Source organism: Nasonia vitripennis, chromosome 4 (genome assembly GCF_009193385.2).
Source record: "Nasonia vitripennis strain AsymCx chromosome 4, Nvit_psr_1.1, whole genome shotgun sequence".
In the NCBI taxonomy this organism is placed as follows: Eukaryota; Metazoa; Arthropoda; class Insecta; order Hymenoptera; family Pteromalidae; genus Nasonia; species Nasonia vitripennis.
The window spans coordinates 15,374,600-15,395,426 of NC_045760.1; the positions used below are offsets into that span (position 1 = coordinate 15,374,600).

At 46.7% G+C, this 20,827-nt stretch overlaps 2 protein-coding genes across 10 annotated transcripts in view; one reads left to right on the forward strand and one right to left on the reverse strand.

The window, feature by feature from the left end:
* Window position 1: 1 nt before the first annotated feature.
* Window positions 2–16,281, forward strand: LOC100114667 (cartilage oligomeric matrix protein). Of its 5 annotated transcripts, none has more exons than XM_032598960.1 (18): window positions 2–191; window positions 443–824; window positions 3,554–3,652; window positions 5,622–5,792; window positions 5,883–6,100; window positions 7,978–8,179; window positions 8,310–8,395; window positions 8,483–8,549; window positions 8,657–8,861; window positions 9,933–10,181; window positions 11,004–11,157; window positions 12,385–12,537; window positions 12,788–13,169; window positions 13,251–13,604; window positions 13,875–14,102; window positions 14,363–14,634; window positions 14,721–14,958; window positions 15,147–16,281. In XM_032598960.1, the coding sequence occupies exons 3-18, from the start codon at window positions 3,577–3,579 to the stop codon at window positions 15,224–15,226; spliced, it is 3,135 nt and encodes a 1,044-aa protein (XP_032454851.1). In that variant the 5' UTR covers window positions 2–191; window positions 443–824; window positions 3,554–3,576; the 3' UTR covers window positions 15,227–16,281. The 5 variants fall into 5 exon arrangements, with proteins under 5 accessions (XP_032454851.1, XP_031784383.1, XP_031784385.1 ...); XM_031928523.2 differs by lacking the exon at window positions 2–191 and adding an exon at window positions 1,554–1,626 and having other exon boundaries at window positions 472–824; XM_031928525.2 differs by lacking the exon at window positions 2–191 and having other exon boundaries at window positions 472–628.
* Window positions 16,282–17,492: 1,211 nt separating this feature from the next.
* The window catches only part of LOC100114633 (C-Maf-inducing protein), a 30,567-nt gene continuing 27,232 nt past the window's right edge, over window positions 17,493–20,827 (reverse strand). For 4 of the 5 annotated variants that reach the window (XM_031928529.2, XM_031928527.2, XM_031928528.2 and 1 more), the window contains 3 exons: window positions 20,092–20,349; window positions 19,694–19,994; window positions 17,493–19,613 (listed from right to left, as the gene is read on the reverse strand). In XM_031928529.2, the coding sequence (XP_031784389.1) occupies window positions 19,489–19,613; window positions 19,694–19,994; window positions 20,092–20,349 (684 nt within the window). In that variant the 3' untranslated portion in view covers window positions 17,493–19,488. The remainder of the gene's footprint in view (window positions 19,614–19,693; window positions 19,995–20,091; window positions 20,350–20,827) is intronic. The other variant, XM_031928530.2, reaches the window with a different exon arrangement.

Sequence of the window (20,827 nt, forward strand, 5' to 3'; positions counted from 1 at the left end):
GGACGTCTCAGCCTCGCACAAGATCATAACGTGCTCGAGCAAGGGCTCGGCCAACGAGATGGGCTGTCGAGTCAGCTGGCAGCAGGCCTCGCCGAGATCCGAGCGACGAGTGCGCATCCAGACGCAGATCACCCTCGTGCCATCGGGCAAGTACGACGCGATCGAGCTCGGCATTAACGACCTCGGCGATGGTGAGTCTTCCTCTACCTATATGCGCGTATACATATATTTATGCAACATATCAATTTCTCGGCCATCGGAGCTGCGGAGATTCGGGGGTCGGGGCGGAGGGGGGGGGGGCGGATTCAATTAATCCGGGGCTGGCGATGCTGATGTAATCAAGCCTGATTCGATATATCGCTGTAATACACTCCGTCGCGTGGTGGAGTGACGCCTCGCTAATTCCTCTTTCTAAATCTCTCGCACGTCGCTCTGATTTCAGAGAAAATCAAGAACAACGTCAGTGCGCTGTGAGGCAGGCTATACGAGGAAAGCGCCCATCGACGGAGAATACGAGTGATGATTTTCGTTCAACGCCACCCTCGCCTATATACGCGCTTGTATGCGCTAACGAAGTGTTATTTTTACGAAAAGCGCGCAACGGAGATGTGAAACGAATTGCACGCGCGTGAGTGTATACAGTCCCTTCGAAACTGATATGGCCCGCGCTCCTCGGAGCGCGGGTTGTGTATACAGGAAAATATAATCATCGTTTCGCGATTCATCGATAATTATCGCTGTGGGTACAACATGTGCGCGCGTACGGGATTCATCGAGGCGCGAGGAATGATCGGAGCAAGCTCATCATGGAAAATCCGAGCCAGGTAAGCTTGCCGAGCGTCGGTTTTTGTTTCGCTATCAATTTTCACGCACAGCTAGGTTCGTTTGAACTATTCGAACTCGGTAGCCGCGCGCGTTCGAACATCAAACTATGTTATGCGTAATATTTGAATGAATGCAACAGCATGCGATCGAGGTATTTCCGGCGCTCGTTATAAATTATTTGAAATATAACTATACGTATAAAGTTCCAAATATTATACGGGCGAATGGCCATGCTATACATCGCCGCAATTCCGCAAAGGTCAGCACAACTCGCAATCGCAGTGCAATCAGCCCGTTAAGCCAAAACGATAACTCGGGCGCGAGCTTACGGTACGATACGATACGAATAATACCGGCGCCTTCTTCGCCGAAAAAACGCATCAAGAGCTATATTTACTCGACGGAGAGTAGGAAACGCAGAAACGGCACGAGAGAAAGAGAGAGAGAGAGAGAGAGAGAGAGAGAGAGAGATCCGTTAATACACGAGTACAGCTAACGGATAAGGACCAATGGGTTCTATATAATATTCCGTAGGTGGAACGGCTTCCCACGCGCTCCGAGTGCGTCCAGCTGTGCGCAAGGTCGCGCGTGGAACGCGCCGCGCCTGCGAAATTCTAATTTTCCCCCCGATCGGAAAGTCGGGCGATTATGAGCGTTAGGTTAGCGATTTCATTTCTCGAGTCTCTCCGCCGCCCCATGAATATTCAATGTTTATACACCATTTGCAGCGACTATATGAGCGTGCGAGGGCCGAAGTTAACATTGACATCCATTTCGCTACTTTGTTTTCTTTCATTCGATGTAGGTATATATATTATATATTATAATAACCTGCCATATATATTTTTAATTGAAATTTCGCTCGATATAAATTCACCGACTATTGCGTGAAAGTTTCGCACAACCTTTCCCTCTTTTCCTCCACTTTGTAGCCATAAATTAAGCGCGCCGCAAGCTTGCATAAACAAATCAAGAACTCTAGCTTGCGTACGCGACGCTTTGAACTGTCGCAAAGTTGAATCGCAGAAACTTCGTTCGCTGCGGAAGAGAAAGCGTGAGGGGGAAAAATGAAAAGCTCAATAACCGGCGATTCCCGAATAGACCCTTGGCCGAAGAACTTTCATCGAACGTGCTGCGTAGAAATCCCTCGGAAAAGCTCTCGAGCGGAAACCCGCCCATTGCTCTCTCTCTCTCTCTCTCTCTCTCTCTCTCTCTCTCTCTCTCTCTCTCTCTCTCTCTCTCTCTTTCTCCTCTCTATATGTATACACACGCGCGCAAACTCGCCCGGCACGACCTCGCGCTGTAAAAACGCTCAATTGCCTCCGATAATAAGCATCGGCGTCGATGTCACTGAACGCTCAGGCGACTTATCGCTCGTCGCTCGCGCGCGATTCCCTTTTCCGCTCTCTGCGATGCCTCTCGCCGCGGGCTGTGAGAATAAACGCGCGCTACCTTATGTGCAGCTTATTATGTACGATTCTGGCAGGCAAGTCCATTGTGCGCGAAGGAGCGGGATGCATAAGGACGAGCTCGTGACAGCTTATATCGAGAAGTCTGCGCAGCATTGAAATCGGAGCTCTGCCGTGTTTTTTCCGCGATTTCGCTCTCGCTCTCGGGCTTTTCTCGAAAGAGAGAAAGAGCATCACCGTTTATTTTTACAGAAGTCTTCGGAAATCCCGACGACGCATTACGGCTGCACTTGTAAATCCTGTAAGGGACCCGAGAACCGCACCGCTATATCCCCCGTCCCACCTGTCCCGAGGCATCCCTCTCTCTCTCTCTCTCTCTCTCTTTCTCTTTTTCTCCCCGAAATACAACGCGTGTCAACTCGGTCGCGCGCTCTTTCCCCGTTTCTATAAGAGAGAGAGAGAGAGAGAGAGAGAGAGAGAGAGAGGAGCAGTAGGTTTATCGTAAAAAGGAGCGCGCGGCAGCAGCGTCGTGTGGGCGCCGTATAAAACTGCGCGGAGCCGGCTAAACGCGCTTCATAGAGTCGAGTAGCGCGGCCGAAGTCGCGCGCGTAAATACACCCGCAGTGTGTGCGGAGAGACATCTATACATACACACACATTCATCGCATAGTCTCTCTCTCTCTCTCTCTCTCTCTCTCTCTCTCTCACTCCGGATTCCTCAGACAAGATCCCCGAGCTTTTTCTCGCCGAGAGGGAGAGCCGGCCCCGCAGTCCTCGGCAAGACAGCTGAGCCCTCGAAGGTGCGTGTGCGCCGATCGGATACATACCGATATAGAGAACCATTGCTATATCGCGGGCTTGATGGATCGGATCTCGCGGGAAATCCATATAGTGCTGCTTTCTGGCATTCTGTGTTTTTACGCTTGGCTTTACTTTAGTTTGTACGCAGTGTTTGTGTCCTAGTATAGTTCATTCCACTCGTTATTCCATACACATGCATATAATACACCTTATTGTTTTCCCTCGAGTATTTATACAGTGCGGACGTACGTGATTTTTTTATTTCGACGTATCCTACTGTGATATAATATATGTATATGCGTAACGTGTATGTGGTGCGACATCGATAACACGACTAAACATTTGTAAATAATTCGCGTACAGCAGCTGTGCCGTAACTGTATATAAATCATTAATTTCCAACTAACTGCGTTGTTCTCGAGCTCGAGAGTAAAAATTTCACGTAAACGCCCACTTGTACATAATCGCACATATCGACGTTGAAAAAGGCATGAAAAATTTGTATATTTCTGGTGCAGATCGTCCGAGCACATCAGTCACAATGCGAGGCGTCGCTACGATCGTGCTCTTCGTGGCGCTCGCCACTATTTCTAGCTCGAGCCTCGCGCCCGACGAGGGTAAGTCTATACGATTCATATGAATTTCCTTATTTTTTATTTTTCACTTCACTTCTCGAAGCGGAAAAAACTATTTTCTAATCTTCTATATTTAAGCGCCGCACCGGCGCGAGAGCCGTAAAAATCATAAGACGAGTAAGGCGCACCGAGAATAGAACGTTCAAAAGACGCGTGTTATGTTTCGCGCGCTTGAAAGCGGCGGAGGAAGAGCCGCATGTTTGTGTATCGCCTTTTTTTACTCATCCCGCACGAGCGTAATGCGACGTTACGGATATAGATGTATGCAGCGGAGGAGGTGGAGGGGGATGAGGGGGAGGAGGGGGAGGAGGGGGAGTGTGTTACATTATGTGGAGTATATAAACAGAGGAAAGAGCCGATAGGAAGACGACGTGTAATTGCCGCCGCTGCCGGGACGGGAATTCACTGCATGGTTAATTTTAACAGTCGATTTAGACGTTGTTGCGATGAACTGAGTATACGCTTCTTTTCGGGGAAAAACTTTTTATCAAGGCTGATCGCGCGTTGAGCGAACTAGGAATTTGTAATTTTATCAGATCATTCGATTCTCGGTTCGAGTATCACATGATAAATTTGGAAAATTCAGGGATATAAAACGTTTCAATATAACCAACAACTACTTTCATTTCCTTCGATTTCGTGAAAACATTTTTCCTGGATTCACGTTTATGACTTTTTGTTCGAATGTGTATTCCAGTAACGTGTAAACAAGTTGTACTTTTTAGGCTGTATACGCTAATCAGGGCGAAGGTCCAAGAGTGAAATTATCAATTGAGAATCCACTGAAATCATTTGATATATATGCCAACTTCAATATCAAGATACCGAATTACTGGTGAAAAAACGTTATTAGAATTCGCGCAAACGTACAACAAATTTTTTTAATCAGTTAAAATATCAGTAGCTTCAAAGCGAAATCCACAAAGGAAAACTCTTTTTTTCATCGCAACAGCATAATTAAAAAAAATGTACTCTTCGCCAGAGAAAATCGCAAACTGCAAGCTCGTAGTCGCGAGCGTTACCTAATCCATGGTGATCCACCGGGCGATGCGATTAAAAATTAAAAAATTTTCTCTCAACAAAGCTCGCGAATGCGAGCAGTGAGCGCCGAGCGATCTCGCGCCCTTTTTCACGCTGGATGTGCTCTCTGATGCATCGCGCGGAAACCCGTCCGGTGGCCTGTTTGTGTCAGGAAAAACCCGGTAGTCAACAGTGGGGTATGTTCGAGAGCATCGCAAGACGCCACGGGTCAGTCAACTCGACGTTCTCCGAGATGCAACGCTGTCCCTTTAGGAGTCGTCATATTACGTTAGGCGTTGAGAGACACGTTAGATCTATTTATTTATTCGTCCGTTATGCAAAATTTGGATGCAACCAGACGATCGATGAGTTTAAAATTCGAATGTTATACAAATATAGTGATTTATTTTTATAATCGTAAAGCGAAGAATATAGTTATGTGTCATGATTTGGGTCGAACTGGGTCAAATCTCGAAAAACAAACTTCGATTATTATTATATACTGCTTGCGAGAAAGTTATTGGCGCGATTGATCGATTTGAGAAGCGACAGCGGCGGTCTTTCGCTCTCACCAATTGCTCTAATTTACTGTCTATCGCGGCTTAATTCAATTTATCCGACGTCTGCACCCTAACCTACGTCTATTTACAAATACCATTGTCGTTCAATTAGAACTGAAATGCAGACTATATCCGCGAGTAGCAAACAAAAATCTCCTAATTCGTCGTCTGGCGCATCTCGACTGTCACTACTTCGCCGGGGAATCGATTGCCATGTTTCGCATGTTTCCGCTTCGATTCGAAAATTAATGCATATTTGTCTAAATAAAATCAAAACTCGTTTAAATATCGCGCTTCAAATTTTAACGGCCAATCTTACCAAACCATCGTCAAAAGTACATAAAGCAATTGCACCTTCTTCCCCTCCAAAGGTTTAACCAAAACTCTGGAGAAGGTCTTGATGGACGACAAGTTCGCCATCACCGTGGACCACGTGAAATCCCGTAAGAAGCCGACCAACTCCATCGAGACGTTCTTCGCCGCGGAGTCCTTCAACGCCAAGTCGAAACTCGTCGCCATGATCGACAGGCGATCGAAGCGAAGTAAGTCACCGCAATACGTTTCATGCATAATAATATTATACCCTCGCACGTCTCACATCATACATGTCTCGCCTTCACCTCTCACTTCAGTAATCCTGGAGACGGTCCAGGACAACCAGCCGCGTCGCGAACACATCGTCGCCGACAGTCTGGACATATCCGAGCCCTTCAGGAACCTCGTCCTTATCGTGGACCAGCGAGCCCAGAAGGTCCAGGTCTACGTCGACTGCAAGCTGCAGGGCGAGATCGCGCTGAGGAGGAGCCTCAAACAAATGGCTCAACACGCCGGTGATCTGCCCCTCGAAGTGGTGAGTGCGATTATAGCGACGAGCGTTTAGGAAGTCATTCTGCGGATTGTTATCCTCGCTGCCTTTTTGGCCGTTACTGTAACGACCACGTGTCAGCTTCAAATCCATACTTATGCGTCGCATTTGTTTTCCGCGCGCCGTCCTTATAAGTGTCTCCGATTTATTTGGGAGGCATCGCGCGAGCAGAAAAAGTTCTCCCTAAAAATAAGCGAGCCTTAATGCACACGCACGCGCGCGCGCGCGTCAAAGAAGTGGGTCCGCTTCATAACGCTGTCATAACGCGGTTGCGAAATGGGCTCACGTTGAAAAAATATTGACATCTCACCTCGGTACAGCCTGAATCTGTCAATTAAGCTCCCTCAAAAAATACGCGTAAAAATAAACAACGATCCTCATAGAGACATGCGAGCTTCTGCCACAAGAAAATCACTATAGGCTCCTCATATCTCTCGTCTCTCTTTCTCGGATTTCCCACGCGCATACGCAGCCTCTCTTTCTCTCGATAAGGGCAAACCGTTCGCTTATGCTATACATCGCGCCTTCCGATCGCGCGCTATTCTGCTGCAGCGCTGATTTCGCCATCGCTCCTCGCCGCGCACATGTGCAATAACGCGCATTATTCTCACAAGGCGCATACGGTCTCTGATCCTACACGAACGCGCGTCGCATCTGGAGTATACGTATGCTCGTATAGTATATAGGTACCGCGCGCGCTCTCGCGACTCGAGTCCGTGGGACGAGGTCTCGCCAAATATGGCGCGCACGCGCTCAGCCACTTGCCCAACTCTTTCTCTCTCACTGCTGCTGCACTTTTTTGTTATTCCCGCAAGAGCCGCCGACGGTATGCGGCTACAGATGACTCGTTGTGTCCTGCGCGCTTTTTTCCTCGCCGAGAGAAAGAGAGAGAGAGAGAGAGAGAGAGAGAGAGAGAGAGAGAGAGAGAGAGAGAGAGAGAGTAGGGGATCCGCGTCCGACTATGGCTTTATCGGGCAGTTTACCCAGGCTTAACGACGGATCTCTCTGCGGAGGACACGTGTTTGCGCCTCGACTCTCGCTTTTCATGCAACTTTACGACTCGTGACTCGGGATGAGTGTTCGCGCGTGAAGTAATATGCGCGCAGGAAATTTCATTTCATCTCGAGCGATCAGTCGTCGTGTTATACATTACGCGCGCCTAAGAAAGAGCGATAATGCGCCACTTCCTCGATGTCTCGCGGAAAATATTCTCCGAGAGAGGAGCAAAAAAAAGCGTCTGGCATAAGCTCGAGATCCCTATACTCGCGCGTTCTCGAATAAAAAGCTGCTATACGTGACCGGGTTATTTATATTCAACCCTCCTCCGTGTATTAGATACAGCGTGTGCGCGCGCCTTGTCGAAGCGACATTTCCGAAATAATGTTTACGGCTCCGAGGATTTATTCATGAGATTATACTTCCCGAGAACTTCTCGCCGTCTGTAAATTGAAAGCCTCTGCTCTTTTCTCCACGACTACGACACGGATTTATTCTACGAAAATTTATATACGTATACACGCGCGCGCGTTAGTTTTATTTCAATGGCTCGGGGTTTCCGCCGCGCGTTATAATAGAGAGAGAGAGAGAGAAAATTCGAGAGCTCCTCTCGATTAGTGGATTTAGTGTGCGCTCGAAAATAAACGTTTGCTCGGCACTCAACGCTCGCGCACGCGCCGACAAAGAAAAGAACAACCAGAATGGCTTCGCAAATTTTCCACCCCCTCGCGCGCGGCTAAGCAGCCCTCGGCGACACGTCAAACGGCCCAGAGCCGAATGAATAACAATGGCGAGGAGGATAGAGAGAGAGAAAAGAGGCGACGCCGCCTAAACATCTGTCCGTACGTCTCTCATTTGTTTGGCAGTTCCGGGAGCGCAGATACAGGACGAGGATTTATGGAAGCGGCGAGATCGAGCAGGCTCTGCACCGCGAGGACTGCCCCAGCACGACGCTCTACGACCTCGAGGTGCCGGAGGACTCGCGCCAACTGCACGGCAACCAGAGCACGAGGGTCAGGAGGAGGGGCGATATTCCCGGCGACATTCCCGCCCTCGTCGATCCCAACGGTACGCGCGATTAGTCTGCATTCGTGTTAGATAGCTACATATATATATATTATGTATTCGCCGTATGGTAAAATCGAGTAAACAATTCTCTCTCTCTCTCTCTCCCTGCTGCTGTGTTTGCCCGGATTAGGCTGCTACACGGACGAGCTCATGGCCAAGACGCTGAATCAGCTCATCGACGCGATCAGGAAGATGTGGACCAAGCTCGATCTGAACGTGAGTTTATTTTTAATTTTTAATGTGCTTGTATTCGCATAATATCCGATTGAATTTCGCGCGAATGAGAGACGATCTGTTTCGCAGCTGCTCGAGACCAAGCGCATCCGGGAGCTGCTGGAGAACTGCGCGGCCTGCCAGGAGAAACCGACACGTGAGTCTTCATACCCGTTAAAAAAAAATATATATATATATATGGATACGTACTTCGGTACACGTCCCTGCGATTACGCGACGAATGTAACGCGTCTTTCGCTTCAGCGCCACCGCCGCCTCCACGAAGCTGTCGGTACAACTCGCCGTGCTTCCCGAACGCCGAGTGCCGTGACACCCCCAGCGGTCCCCAGTGTCTGCGCTGTCCCTCTGGCTATTACGGCGACGGGCGCAATTGCCGCAGATATCCCGGCTGCAGCGACGGCCCCTGCTTCGAGGGCGTCGACTGCATGGACACCGCCACCGGATTCACGTAAGTGTTCTCTGCGGCTGCAGCTTTCATTGCCATTTATTACCGCCATTACGAATTTACTCTCGACGAGTTGGAGCACTTTCGTATAAGCCTACGAGAAATTGTACTGTAACTCCGATAAAATGTTTATCTTAAAATGTTTGTTTACGACCGCACTTCAGTCCGAAAAATTGTGAATCGTTCATGAAAATCGTATGTATAGTAAAATCGAGTTATTACGCAGAGTGTAGGCAGACTATTTTCAACCTAATTGTGCCTTTAATAATCAAGGAGCTCAACATTTCAACAAATTTCATTTTGCGAATATATATCTATATATATATATATATATATATATCCCTTCATTTCATACGAAAGCGCTCGCACTCCCCCCTACGCACGTTCCTTCGAGAATGAAAATACGCCGGGGCCGGGAAAATTAGAATTGATTTAACCGAGTGTGTGTTTTGCGGATAAAACATATACGCGGGGGCGGATAACCGCAGGTACGTTAACTAAAATAAGCCGGGGTATACAGTAGATTGACTATCTATAAGCGCGGGGGATGCTGATTTTTTCAGCGTAGGATTTATTGCCGCGTGGGTTTGAATAATTCGGAAAATTTGGAAAGGGTCTCATGCGTGTTCGCGTGTATCTCGTTATATTTATAGAAAAAGTCGGCGGACCATGCGAAGCTGCCTGAATTCGTGCTGGGACACATTTCCCTCGCGTCCTCGGATTGATTACGGGGCGGGAAAATTAAGCGGCAACAGAGAGTGGCTCTGTTGATCTGTGTATCGACGTTTCGCCGGCGAAATACACGCAAAGAAAGTGTTTTCCGCGCGTCGCCGAGCAATCAGAAAGCGAAAATAATGAGAAAAAGAGAAGCCGGGGGATGACAGGGGGATCGATTGGAATTGGGGTTGCGTCAACATATATAACGTATATATAGTATAGATATACTGTCTGGAATCAAGACGAATCCGAACGAAATGGGACGGATAAGCGGATGATGTAGTACGGCTGATGAACAATATACAATTAATCATGCACACGGTATAATAATTTGCACGCGCGAAAATGGAATTTCAGCTGCGGCCCGTGTCCGCGCGGCTACACCGGCAACGGGCAGCACTGCGAGCGCATCAACGCCTGCCAGCCGAATCCCTGCTTCCCGAACGTACCCTGCAATCCGACCCACGTGCCGCCGTACTTCCGATGCGGCCACTGTCCTGCCGGATATCACGGCAACGGAGTCAGCTGCAGCCGCGAGGACGAGTGCGATCTTGCCAAGCCCTGCTGGCAGGGAGTCAGGTGCCACAAGTACGAGAGCGGATACAGGTGAGATCATATCGCTTCTGTATATATGACGCATTATGATATATATATATATATATATATATATATATAGTTGCGAGAGCTTTATTGGAATTTCTTCGCGAGTTCGAGAAGGAAAGGGGAGCCGCGCACAGTCAAAGTGCCTAATAAACTCGTTTACAGCTTTGGAAGACCCTTTCATCGGAGTTGGAGCAAGTTCTGCGAACCGCTCGGGAGTATCGCGTTATCGCAGCTTGATAAATGGTTCGGATTTTTATATAGCGTTACACATTGCGTATTGGTATATGGGCAGAATTGGATTTTCAACATTTTCCCCTATATACCGAATGCCCTATATTCGCTTAGACTCTATTATACTTCCGTTAATCAAATTATGCCGCGCAGCGCGAGTGCGCGAAAAAGATTCTCCAAAAGTTTCCTCGAACTTTCCGCAACTCTCCGGCTGCAACGAGATTCTAATCACTTTACCGCGCGGGAAAAGAATCTTTCCCTGAAAAGAGCAGAACGAGAAAATGCCCATCGCGCTCGCGCGCGCAAGTTTTAAATCGGAAGACGAGATTTGGACTTCTCGTCCTTCAGCTATTTTTTTTTTGTCATGCAAATGCGTCCAACTTTTAAATTCCGAGCGCTTATACGCTTCGGTAGTTCCAAACTACGGCTCGCGCAATTTCGGGCAAAATATAGAATAAATTTGAAATGTGCAGCTTTAGCTATATGCTATATATAAGAAGAAGAAAACAAAAAAACATACACAGACGCGCAGAACGAACTGTCGGCGTACACTAATGCGAGCCGACGCTCCGTTCTTTCTGTTTGCATATGCAGATGCGACCCCTGCCCCGAAGGCATGAGCGGCAACAGCTCCTCGGGACGCGGCGTCGAGTACGCCCTGACGCACAAGCAGTTCTGCTACAAGATCGACCCTTGCAGCGACAACAACGGCGGCTGCGTCGAGAACTCGGACTGCATCAACTCCGAGGTGACTTACTGCCCGTGAATTACTGACACACAATAAGGCAAACGCTATATTATTACGTACATCGTAGACGAGGCATACTTATATCGAGAAACGAGAGCGCTATAATGCCGACCCAGCTAACTGTACATAGGCGATAAGCCGAATCAACGATTTATCTATATATATACGCTTGCGAGTACGGCAGTTTTGGGTCGACGCGTACATTATATAGGCATTTTTATACACACGCGCGCGCGTCAGAGTTACCACTACTTTTTATAAAAATATATATATATTGTATACGTTACATATAATACAGAAGTAAATATTAGCGAAAATCTATGCTCCTCTATACTACTGCTATACTATACTGCACATTATAAGCACTTATTTGCAGTTTTCTACACAGACGCGCCTCTCTTTATATTCTATACGTACACACGAGCAACGAGCGCTAGCGGCCTTTTTTTACGAAAAGTTGTACCTCTCGCACGAGATCAGGAGAAAAAAGGAGCCTCGAGAATCTTTGTGTCTGCGCGTGCAAGTGTGGTTTATATATATATATATATATATATATATATATATCTGCTGTAGATTATACGCATGCGACATCGATGAATTCACTCCTTGGGTGAATGATAATGTATTATATACGGAACGAGAAAGTGCGAGTGAGTGGGTGAGTGAGCGAAAGAAAGAAATGAGGCGTAATAAGGAAAAAGCGGGAGTAAATCCGTGCCTCTGGAGTAACGTTCGTCACTTTCCCGTCACCGCGTCGGTATAGCGCTCTTTATCTCTTCTCTACATACCATTTCCCCGTTCTCTTTTATTCAGTCATCATACACGAATATGTTCGATAACTCTGTCTTACTTATACATGCATTATTAATATATTAACTTTCGTTTTGTAGTTTCTTCTTTTATGCGTCGAAATAAAGAAATAAATATACATGATGTATAAAAAACAAAAAAATGACTCTCTATCATTGCTTGTGTATACGTTCCTTTCATTTGGATTGGCGATGCCTCTCGTCGCGACCGGCCGAAGCATTGGTGATCCCAATCGAGGACGAGTTTCTTTGTTATATAAAATAATACATAATTATAGAGTAAGGCATGCGAGGAGCAAAAGAAAGAGAGAGAGAGAGAGAGAGAGAGAGAGAGAGAGAGAGAGACGTTGCTAAAGTAAGTGAGGCATTGATTTGTGCAAATATTAATAGAAGAAAGTGTAAAGGAATCTTTTCTTAGGGGACAGCTAGATGTGGCGCGTGCAAAGCCGGTTTTGTCGGCGATCAGACGGTAGGCTGCCATCCCAGTCACGAAGTCTGTCCGGATGGAGTCATGAGATGCGACCGACACGCCGACTGTATCTGCGTCGCAGTCAACCAGTATTCCTGCAGGGTGATTATCGCTTTTTTAATAATTCAATCTAGTCGACTAATCGACGATTCTACCTGAAAACACCTTTACAAATGAGTTTCGAAAAGCCATTAAAAGTTTCACACTCGATCCAATTACTTAGATTCGAGAAAATAACGCTGAAACTTAAAATTCCGCGCTCGAAATTAGTTTCGCAGATCGTACTTTTCTCGTTACGTTTGTAACGAGACGGCCAAGACTTTACTGAAGTCAACTTGCTTTGCCCGTGCAGTGCAACGTCGGCTGGGCCGGCGACGGTCTGATCTGCGGCGTAGACTCGGACAGCGACGGCTACCCCGACGAGCGGCTCAACTGCCAAGACCTGCGTTGCCGAGCCGACAACTGCCCGAAGACGCCCAACAGCGGCCAGGAAGATGCCGACGGCGACGGCATGGGAAACGCCTGCGACGAGGACGCCGACAACGACGGAGTGCTCAATCTGTCGGACAACTGTCCTCTGCTGGCCAACAGCGACCAGGCGGACAGCGACCAAGAGGGTCCCGACGACGTAGGGGACGTCTGCGACAACTGTCCCTACGTGAAGAACAGAGATCAGCACGACACTGACGGAGACGGCATCGGCGACGCCTGCGACAACGACATGGACAACGATGGTACGCGCGCGAGGACCAGCGAAAGCTTACCGTTTTTTTTTTTTTTTTTTTACTTCTTAACAACGATCTCGTGTCTTGCAGGTGTGCCGAACAACGAGGACAACTGCGCGAAGACCTGGAACGAGGACCAGCAAGACACCGACCACGACGGCATCGGCGACGTCTGCGACAACTGCCCGCGCCAGCACAATCCCGACCAGGCCGACGAGGACGGCGATCGCGTGGGCGACGTCTGCGACAACAACCACGACCGGGACAAGGACGGCATCCAGGACGACATCGACAACTGCAAGAACGATCCGAATCCCAGTCAGACCGACTCGGACAACGACGGCATCGGCGACGAGTGCGACGAGGACGCCGACAACGACGACCGGCTCAACCACGAGGACAACTGCCCCTACGTGCACAATCCCGATCAGGCGGATCTCAATGGTGAGCTGCGTCGATTGAATTATCCCCTTATCTGAAATATCATCAGGCTACGTAGATTATATTGACTGCTCTCCCCTAGCTGTGTATTCAGGCTTATTTTTCGGAGGGTTATAAGGAATATCTGAATCGCGTTGCTTTCGTGTTTGCCCATCGGCGGCTTGTGTCTTTTCAGCCGCTTGGGCCGTGGAAAATTTTCAATTTGGAAAAGCGATCCGAAATCATAACGACCACTCGGATTTCGATCTGGTGACGCGTGAATAACAATTGCAGGTGACGGAATCGGCGACGCTTGCTTCGATGACAACGATAACGATAAGGTCGGAAACCTCATCGACATCTGCCCGAACAACAGCCGAGTCTGGGCTACAGATTTCCGAAAATACGACACCATCGCTCTTGACCCCTACGGCAAGACCCAAGAAGATCCAATCTGGGAGATTCACCATAATGGCTCCGAAATTTATCAGACGATGAATAGCGATCCTGGAATTGCCGTCGGTAAGTCAGCCTGATCGGCCATTATCAAATTTGCCGGAGCGCTCACGCTGCTGCGAAGAAAGTTGTTTAAAGAGCGATCGTTCTTCCCCCGATGCTGTTTAAAAAAAAATGCTGTTTAAATAGCAAAATTACAGTTGTAAACAAAATCAGAAACAATGGAAACTCGGAATGCACATGTTGACTTGAAATGTTTGAAGCGTGTACGATTTTGTTCACCCATAAATATCCATAGATGTCATCGATGTTTTTTTCTCGTTCAGGCTTGGACAGCTTCAGCGGCGTCGATTTCGAGGGTACGTTCTTCGTCAACACGGATATCGACGACGATTACGTGGGCTTCGTCTTCTCCTATCAAAACACTCGGCAGTTCTACACGGTCATGTGGAAAAAGGTGCTGCAGACATACTGGGAGCCGAAACCCTTCCGGGCCGTCGCTGAAACTGGCATCCAATTGAAGCTCGTCGACTCCAAGACCGGACCCGGTGAAATCATGCGCAACAGCCTCTGGCATACGGGCAACACGCGCGATCAGGTCTGCGTCATACTCACTCGGATAAAGGCGACATCCAAATCTTTGCGCTTTAACGTCGAGTGAAAACTTTTTCGATGGTTCAACAGGTGAAACTGCTGTGGAAGGATCCGCGAAAGGTCGGCTGGAAGCAGTACACGTCCTACAGGTGGCGATTGATTCACAGGCCGAGGATCGGTTTGATCCGTCTCTGGATCTACGAAGGCCAGAGGCTCATCGCCGACTCTGGCAATAACTTTGACTCGACCCTCAAAGGCGGCAGACTCGGAGTCTTCGCTTTCTCCCAGCAAATGGTGCTCTGGTCGAATCTCAAGTACACGTGTAAAGGTGAGGCATCGCACTTTGTATGACTGTATAACGATATTAGGAAAATAAAATGAGAGAGATAATAGTTATAGTGCACAGGTGAGAGTAGATTGAAAGAACGAGAGATCGTTTCGAGTAACTGTTTATTGAGTCAACGCCGTAATTCTTTAGTGTCTTCACTGGTTTCGCTTTGTTTCGCATTGTTGCAGAGACCGTGCCTTACGAGGTGTATCGGACGCTGCCCCCGAACATACAGCCACTCGTCCACACCGACTACAATCGTCCGTGAAAATAATCCACGTCGATGAGCCGCCAAGGCACAGCGTCGACAAAGTCTCATTCTCTGTATAGCGACGGATCGTTGTCCACAGGTATAATTGTTGTTAAGCCTTAACGCAGTTTTCTTCTCGGCAGCGCTGAGACGCCGATTCGCACGCGACGACCACACATACACTTTTTCGAAGAGACACAAAGAGGAAAAGCGCTCGCTCGCTATTATTATATAGGGACAATCACGATGTGGAAGCTGCGGAGAGAGAGAGAGAGGATTTTCGAGGAGAGAACCGAGCGGATCTACATATAAGAAACAATGGACTGTAGGACTCGTGTGCGTGTGTGGACGATAAAGAGAGAGAGATGAATCATATCAACGCAACTTTTTTCACAGATCATTATGTATATTTTCTAAAAACAAGTCGACTTTATTCGAAGATTAAATGAAAGATGCGACGAGAATTCATATAAAAGAAAAAGACAATGAGTATATGCGACGCTTTTTTTCTCTTGTAAAATAAATAAAAGAACGTAAATACAGAAGTATACATAACGCTAAGATACTTAAATCATGCATCATGACTATACATTCGAAGAATTGTTTTCAAGTATCGCTCGAAATCGTTACAATATTGACCTCATCTCTAGACTTTCTTTCTCGAGACGAGTACACGCAGTATGATAAAGAAAAATAAAGTTAGACATAGTACAACTAAAAGTAGGAAACAGAAGTGGTATGCGATAATAGGCGAATCTTAACGCAGGAATAATCCATAAAAGAAGAGACTATGCAGTGTATATAGCATTCGTCGGTGTCGCGTTCGCGCGCAATATAGCGAATATTACACAGTGTCCAACGATCGGCGTTAGACGCAAGAATTATATATGTATAACTACGTTTTCATAATCTTTATTATTCTTTTTCTTCTTCTTCATTATTGTTTATCGCCTAGCTAAGAGTCTTCATAACTGGCTACGCATTGGAATCGCAGTTATTCGAAATTGACGCAGACAGTCTTCTTGCAACGCTTTGCTTCCCTGACACATTGCATAGCTCAAAAATATCGAAAAAGGAAATTTTCATTGCGGAATCAGTCGTCCTATATAATCGTTTTAAGTATTTATTACATAATTATTGTAATCATAATAATGTATAACGCGAGCGGCTCGAAAGGCAGCAGTTTACAACTGGCCGATCTTTTCGCGCCCGTTTTCCACATTTATTAATATTTTTCTTGAAATTTTTTATTTTTTATTATTTTTTTTTAATCGAATAGAAATTATATATAGTATGCATCGTACGCGGCTTTTGAAGTCGCGCGACTGCGAGGCGCGTTGAAAAGTCTGCTCTACGCATAGTTATACTTTTTTGTCTTTTGAACTGTTTTTATTTCCTCATCGTTTGCTTGGTTTGTTTGTTTGTATATCTTTTTTGTATCTTCTGACTGCGTTTACACCAACTTGTGCGACGAATAATAGTATTAATTATAGCAATAAAATTAAAATAATAATAATAATAGATAATATGTTTATATATAAATATGATCTACCGGAAATAAATTATTAATGTTAACCTTGTTGTTTTGCGCTTAACTATATACACTAAAATCGCTTCGTCATATATATCATCGTTCTCGAAATATTTCTTTTATATCCTTTATGCTTTTTAGAGGATGCTTGTACTAATGTCCACAGTTAATGCGCGACTGCACAAGATCAAAATTATGTCGGTGCGCCCTCGTCATGGCGAGCCGGTCGTCATTATCATCGGCCGAGGGCGCGTGGCAGTGTTCACACTGAAATCGCAATATGTATCTGTATGATATATAATTTTTTGCTATGGGCAGTCGGTCGAGTTCAACTTTTTTTCTACTTTTGTGATCCGCTGCTTTTCTATAATTTATCTGGGACTGGAAATGGTATTAAAATTAATTTCGGACTTTAGTGAGAAGAACTTAATCATTGCAACGACTAGTTTAAAAAATGCGATCGAAATAGTAACTTCATATATTATTCCAGAATCTATGAGATATGATATAGGTAAAACTAATTTTTTAATTAGAGATTTTGAGAATGCAAGCGAGAATGCTCGTCGTCATTTTTAATCAGCTGCAATTAAAATAATAACTTTTATTCATATATTATGTATATGTTATGAAAGACGGAAGTTAATTTCTCTACCGTTTTCAGTCTCTTCTAGTTCTGTTATCATTATTAATGTTTTTGGTATGTTGCCGAGTAAAACACCCATTCACACAAAGACGAATACGTCGCCCGCGGGGCGTTAGGTTCTCTGAGACTTTCACCGTTATTGTGATATTTTTTTTTTTTTTTTTAATATCCTCTCTTACTTCTCAACTATCCCTGCTTACAACAATCCATCTATTCTCATGCGAATGTTCAGTATATTTATATATGTATTCAAGAAGAATCTCAGAACAGAGTTGAAAGTCTTAATAAAAGATTCTAAAGAGTGCTGCTTAAAGTTTAATGGAATATATTCAAGTCTTAGAGTATGCAGTTGGATGATATGTATAGAAAACAAATGGAGAGATTTTCGATTTATGAATCGAATCTACACTCTATGAGTTTTCTCAGCAAAATAAATAGCTTCTTCTAAGCAGAGATAGGCTTCTCGTTTATCGACTGGAACAGTCGTTACACTGCACTTGTGCGTAGAGTAGAAAATAAAGAGAAAAATAATCGTTTCACTGGTTTAAGTACATAGCATACGGTTCTAGTAGTAGCAATAGTAGTAGTAGTAGTATATTATAGTCGTGATAACAAGCCAACTTCAATTTCGCAGTTTTCAGGATTAATCGCTAACGTTGCTACGATTAGGCGTAAACGCCAACAGCGTTCAAGAAAATACTTACTTGAAGAATAACACGGACAATGCAGCGTCAAGTTCAATTTCAAGTAAATACTTTTTCACCGAGATATTTTTCCTTCGGTTCCACATGTCAACAAATTGAATAAATTACAATTGACGAACGTTTATGCCTCAGTCATTCGTATAGGTTTAAAACTTTCAGAGAAAACTGCCACCATACGTAGTGCCGTTTTAATTGAAGACAAATGCGAACATCAAGTGTCGAGATAAATCCATCGTGCATGATTCATTTCTTTTATAATATTAAATAACCAGTTTCTCTTTGGTTCTATCTGTAATACATGTATGAGTTTAATGTTATACATATATGCATAGAGAAGTTTGGAAACTCTTACAATGACACGTGTACCAATGAGCGGGAATATATTAATCGTTTACTCCAGCAAGGAATCATCATCAGACGAGCAACTGTTCACCCTTGTGCATCGAGTGCAGAGAGGCAGACGAGAGGCAGATAAAACCATCGTAAAAATAAAACTCGACGTCTGAGTGAATTAGAACCAGCGAATCTAGATAATAAATGTAATACTTTGCAAAGGCGTCATAAAAAAGACGAAATCTTTCCAAAAACAACTTTAACAAGTTTCACAACGAATAGCATTATATTATAACATTGACAACACGTACAAAAATTTAAACAACGCTATAAAGCTCGGCTTTTCGATTGCCATTCCTCAAGCCGCGGAAAAAAGAACAAACAATCGGCGCATGTGAATCTCGCACGCAAGTTGCGGGCCTTACGTTTAGATTATAAACATAATGAATGTAACACGCTTATGCTTGTACGGTTATCGGAGGCGTCTCGCAAACGATAGACGACGAGTCTGTACGTGTGTGTGTGTGCGCGTGCGCGTATTGTGTGTGTCTGTGGTGGAAGGCAATATCGGATCAAGAGGAAAGAGTGAGCGTGGTGGGTAAGGAGCAAAGTTAGAGAGATAGACGATAGAGACCGAGCTCTATAGAGAGAGAGAGAGAAAGAGAGAGATAGAGATAGAGAAAAAAACGAACGGGTATTAATTCTCGTTTCTCGTTATACATATACAATATATAAGTAGGAGAGCTACGCTCGTAGGACCGTTCGTCGATCGCGAGAAAATGCAACGATTATTACATAGATAGAGAGAGAGAGAGAGAGAGAGAGAGAGAGAGAGAGAGAGAGAGACGGAGAGAAAGAGAGATATACGGAGGAGGATGCGCTTAGGTGCGTTTCATTTTTCTTTCAGCGTTCCCGATGTTTGCGCAGTGCTGCTCTTTCACCCCTCCTCGTCGAGCCGCCGGCCGCCCTAACGCTGGGCCTTGGCGCTCGCCGATTTGCCGAGCGACTTGCGCGAGCCGTCCCGAGAGCAGCCGTTCGAGTTGGCGGCGCTCTCGGGCGTGTACTCGGGTCACCAGGCCTCCGTGTAGCGCACGTCGAACTCCTGCAGCGAGGGCAGCCGCTTCTTCAGCGTTTCGAACGTCGAGGCCGAGAGTTTCGTGCTGTTGAGGTTGAGCTTGCGCAGGTTCGTCAGAGCTGCGGGCAGATCGAGTAGAATGAGGTATGAGAGCGAGGAGCGCATCACAGAATAGAGAAAGATAAAGCAAGAGACTCACAGGCCAGCGTGGAGATGCCCTTGTCCGAGACGGGCGTCTCGCAGAGGTTGAGCACCTGGAGCTTCTGCAGGTGCTCGCTGATCATCTGGAGGCCGGTGTCGCCGAACTGCGTGGCCCAGAGGTTGAGGTACCTCAGAGCCGGGAGCTTGATCAGCTGCTCGGCGCAGGCGGAGGTGACGGAGGTGAAGGCCAGGCTGAGGCACTCGAGATTGCCGAGGGCGCCGCCGCCCAGCAGCAGAGCCACGTCCGCGTCGGTCGCTCGCACCGGCAGCGTCAGCTTGCGCGGCCCGCCCTTCTGTTGCTGCAACGAGCAGTGATTTTTAGTGGTGCTCGAACCTCGATCGCTCGCGAGTCGTCGCGATAATCGCACGCGCCGTCCGATGGGAGGCGAAACCTACCAGCTCCTGGAGATTCCTCTGCCTCTGGCAGAGCGCCGAGTACCTCGTCTTGCCGGACTCGGTGGACTGGAGGGCCGAGACGACCTGCAGCCGGGCCTCCTCGTTCGGCAGGAGTCGCCATTCCAGCATCAGGCAGAGAGCCTCCTGCGCGGCGTCGCAGCCGCGTACGCCCAACAGGATGCACGCGCCTCCCGTCTGCTTGAGCAGCGAGCTTATGAAGCGTTTGCGCCGGCAGCAGCAGGCGAGCAGGGTAGTTAGCTGAAATTTCGTTTTTCAATTTTTACTCGACCCTCGTCCGTTGACTGCACATCAATCACCCATCGATCCATGTCAATCGAGCCGCTGCGCGCTAAAGTTGCCTAATCGCGTTTGCGTAATATACTACTATATATGGTACACCGTTAATTAAAATTAACTGCTTATTACCGATCGAGTCGACACTCGACGTTATTACACGCGCGAAGCTTTCTATTATATTATTACGCGCCGCGAGCGTTTTAGACGGAAATATAGCGCGTTATCCGATCGGAGATTTATCCCCATCGCGTAGCAGCGAGACTTTAAGCGCGAGGAAAGCACTGTTGCTGCACGTGGAAATTCGCTGCGCGTTCCATTTCTATAAATGCTCGTCGGCCGAGCAAGCGAGGTCGCAGCCGCCGGAGAGAGAGCTTATACGCGCAGCGGCAGCAGCAGAAGCCGGAAACCGAGACTGGGTATTATTGCACGCTTTTGTATT